This window comes from Microtus ochrogaster, unplaced genomic scaffold, assembly GCF_000317375.1.
Source record: "Microtus ochrogaster isolate Prairie Vole_2 unplaced genomic scaffold, MicOch1.0 UNK100, whole genome shotgun sequence".
Lineage (NCBI taxonomy): Eukaryota > Metazoa > Chordata > Mammalia > Rodentia > Cricetidae > Microtus > Microtus ochrogaster.
Genome location: NW_004949198.1, coordinates 412,475 through 414,371, shown reverse-complemented (window position 1 = coordinate 414,371; position 1,897 = coordinate 412,475). Strand labels below are relative to the sequence as shown.

Below are 1,897 nucleotides of genomic sequence, written 5' to 3'. Positions count from 1 at the left end.
AGGGTTTCTCTGTGGCTTTGGAGCCTGTCCTGGAACTAGCTCTTGTAGACCAGGCTGGTCTCGAATTCACAGAGATCCGCCTGCTTCTGCCTCCCGAGTGCTGGGATTAAAGGCGTGCGCCACCATCGCCCAGCAGGTACCAAATATTCTGACTACAACTGTAAGTTTGAGTGCTATTCAGGCCAAGGGAAAGAGACCATCAGACTCATCTCCATCTTGCTTTCTGGAATCAGTTTTCATAATTACCTTAAAAATCATTCTCTTAATAAAAGGCTTCTCGGATAAGAAATCCAACATGGAAAACCCAGGGTTAGCACGAATTGTCGCAGCAGCAACCCAGTACCCGCCTGAGCTGCTGGGCCGGATATTGTCAGGAAATCCAGGCATGTTCTCCACAAACATATCTGCCCCTCCTTTCATCAGGCCAGACACATAGACTCTGAAAAACACGCCCAAGTAGGCAATATACAATAGAAAAAAATTTAAGGAAAAAATTTTAGGCAAACACAAAACTGGTCTTAGTTCAAATATTCATACAGGAAATATTATCCATGCATCTGTCGTGAATGCAAGCAGAGCGGCTGGCACACATCTTGAGGACCACACAGGCAGGAAGAACCAAAGCCCACCGTATAGGGAAATAGACTGCAGGCTACACAGACGCCATGACATCCAGACACACTCTGGACTGTGAGCCTCACAAAGGCTGGGGCATGAGGAAGGAAGCCCACCCCAGAAGGGACCCGAAGCATTCCAGACACTCATTCACCTCACTCCTATCCCGCCACAGCCACAACAAGCTCTGGAGAAGAAGCTCTGTTGATACCACACACACACACACCTCCGTATCCTGGCCATGGTTGTCTCGGCAACCAGAACGAAGTCTTCCTCAGGAGACAGCTGAACGCCATTAGGGAACCGCAGCTGGTCCAACAAAACCTTGACTTCTTTTGTCACGGTATCATACTCCAGCAGGCTGGGGAAGGCCCGACACCGCAGTCACAAAAGGGAAGACCTGAGACCTCCCGTGGGCTTGGGGAAGGGGAGAGTGACTCAGCCTCCCACTGGAGTGATAAAACCCAAGTCAGGGGTCTGTATGGACCTGATCCCAAACTGGCTAGTAAGGACCCTTCCTGTCCACACTAGATCCTGTATCCCTTTACTGACCAGAGAATTAGGTCAACACAGTGAGGGGCAGCACACCAACCTTTAGGGGCATGACCTGAAGCTTAGGCCTGCTGGGGGGCCTCAGCCACTCTGTCTGGAACCCCTATGGACAGACTTCACTGTACTTGCTCTGAAGAAGGGAGATTACACTGAGCCATCACCTGACTCCAGAGCCACCACGGCCTTCTTCCTAGACGCTGACACTGTGCTGAGACCCTACTGTGGCTTCCAGCAGAAACAGGCTAATCTACTAGCTGAGGGGAAGGCCTGAAAGAAAGACTTGCCGCCCGTCATCAGTGCCCTCCATCACCAGGAACAGGTAGTCCCGCCTCTGCCACTTGCTGCTGGAGTCCGTGAAATAGATCTTCCTCCCATCCCGAGTGACGGTGAGATCATTCACAAAGGACATTTTCTTGCCCTCGATGGGAGTCTCAGAGGACAGCAGCAGTTTCACCGCACCTCAAGTTACAAAAAAAAAAAAAAAAAAAAATCAAAGATGTGCTGTTATTTTAGGAACTTGTTCCTTGATAATGTCACAATGTTAATCAACCCAACCAATGTCAAGAGAAAAAAACTAAAATGAGCTTTTCTAGTCCCCAGTGAGAACAGTTATCAGCCATTACATGGAAATCTTATTTTTTTTTTTTTTTGGAGACAGGGTTTCTCTGTGGCTTTGGAGCCTGTCCTGGAACTAGCTCTTGTAGACCAGGCTGGTCTCAAACTCACAGAG

The 1,897-nt window shown here is 49.1% G+C and overlaps 1 protein-coding gene across 1 annotated transcript in view; it reads right to left on the bottom strand.

Annotated features, from left to right (window-relative positions):
- Positions 1-1,897, bottom strand: part of Apmap (adipocyte plasma membrane associated protein) — a 16,764-nt gene that overhangs the window by 3,041 nt on the left and 11,826 nt on the right. The window contains exons 6-8 of the mRNA XM_005371231.3: positions 1,452-1,626; positions 842-976; positions 247-439 (exon numbers count right to left, since the gene is read on the bottom strand). Of these exons, the coding sequence (XP_005371288.1) occupies positions 247-439; positions 842-976; positions 1,452-1,626 (503 nt within the window). The remainder of the gene's footprint in view (positions 1-246; positions 440-841; positions 977-1,451; positions 1,627-1,897) is intronic.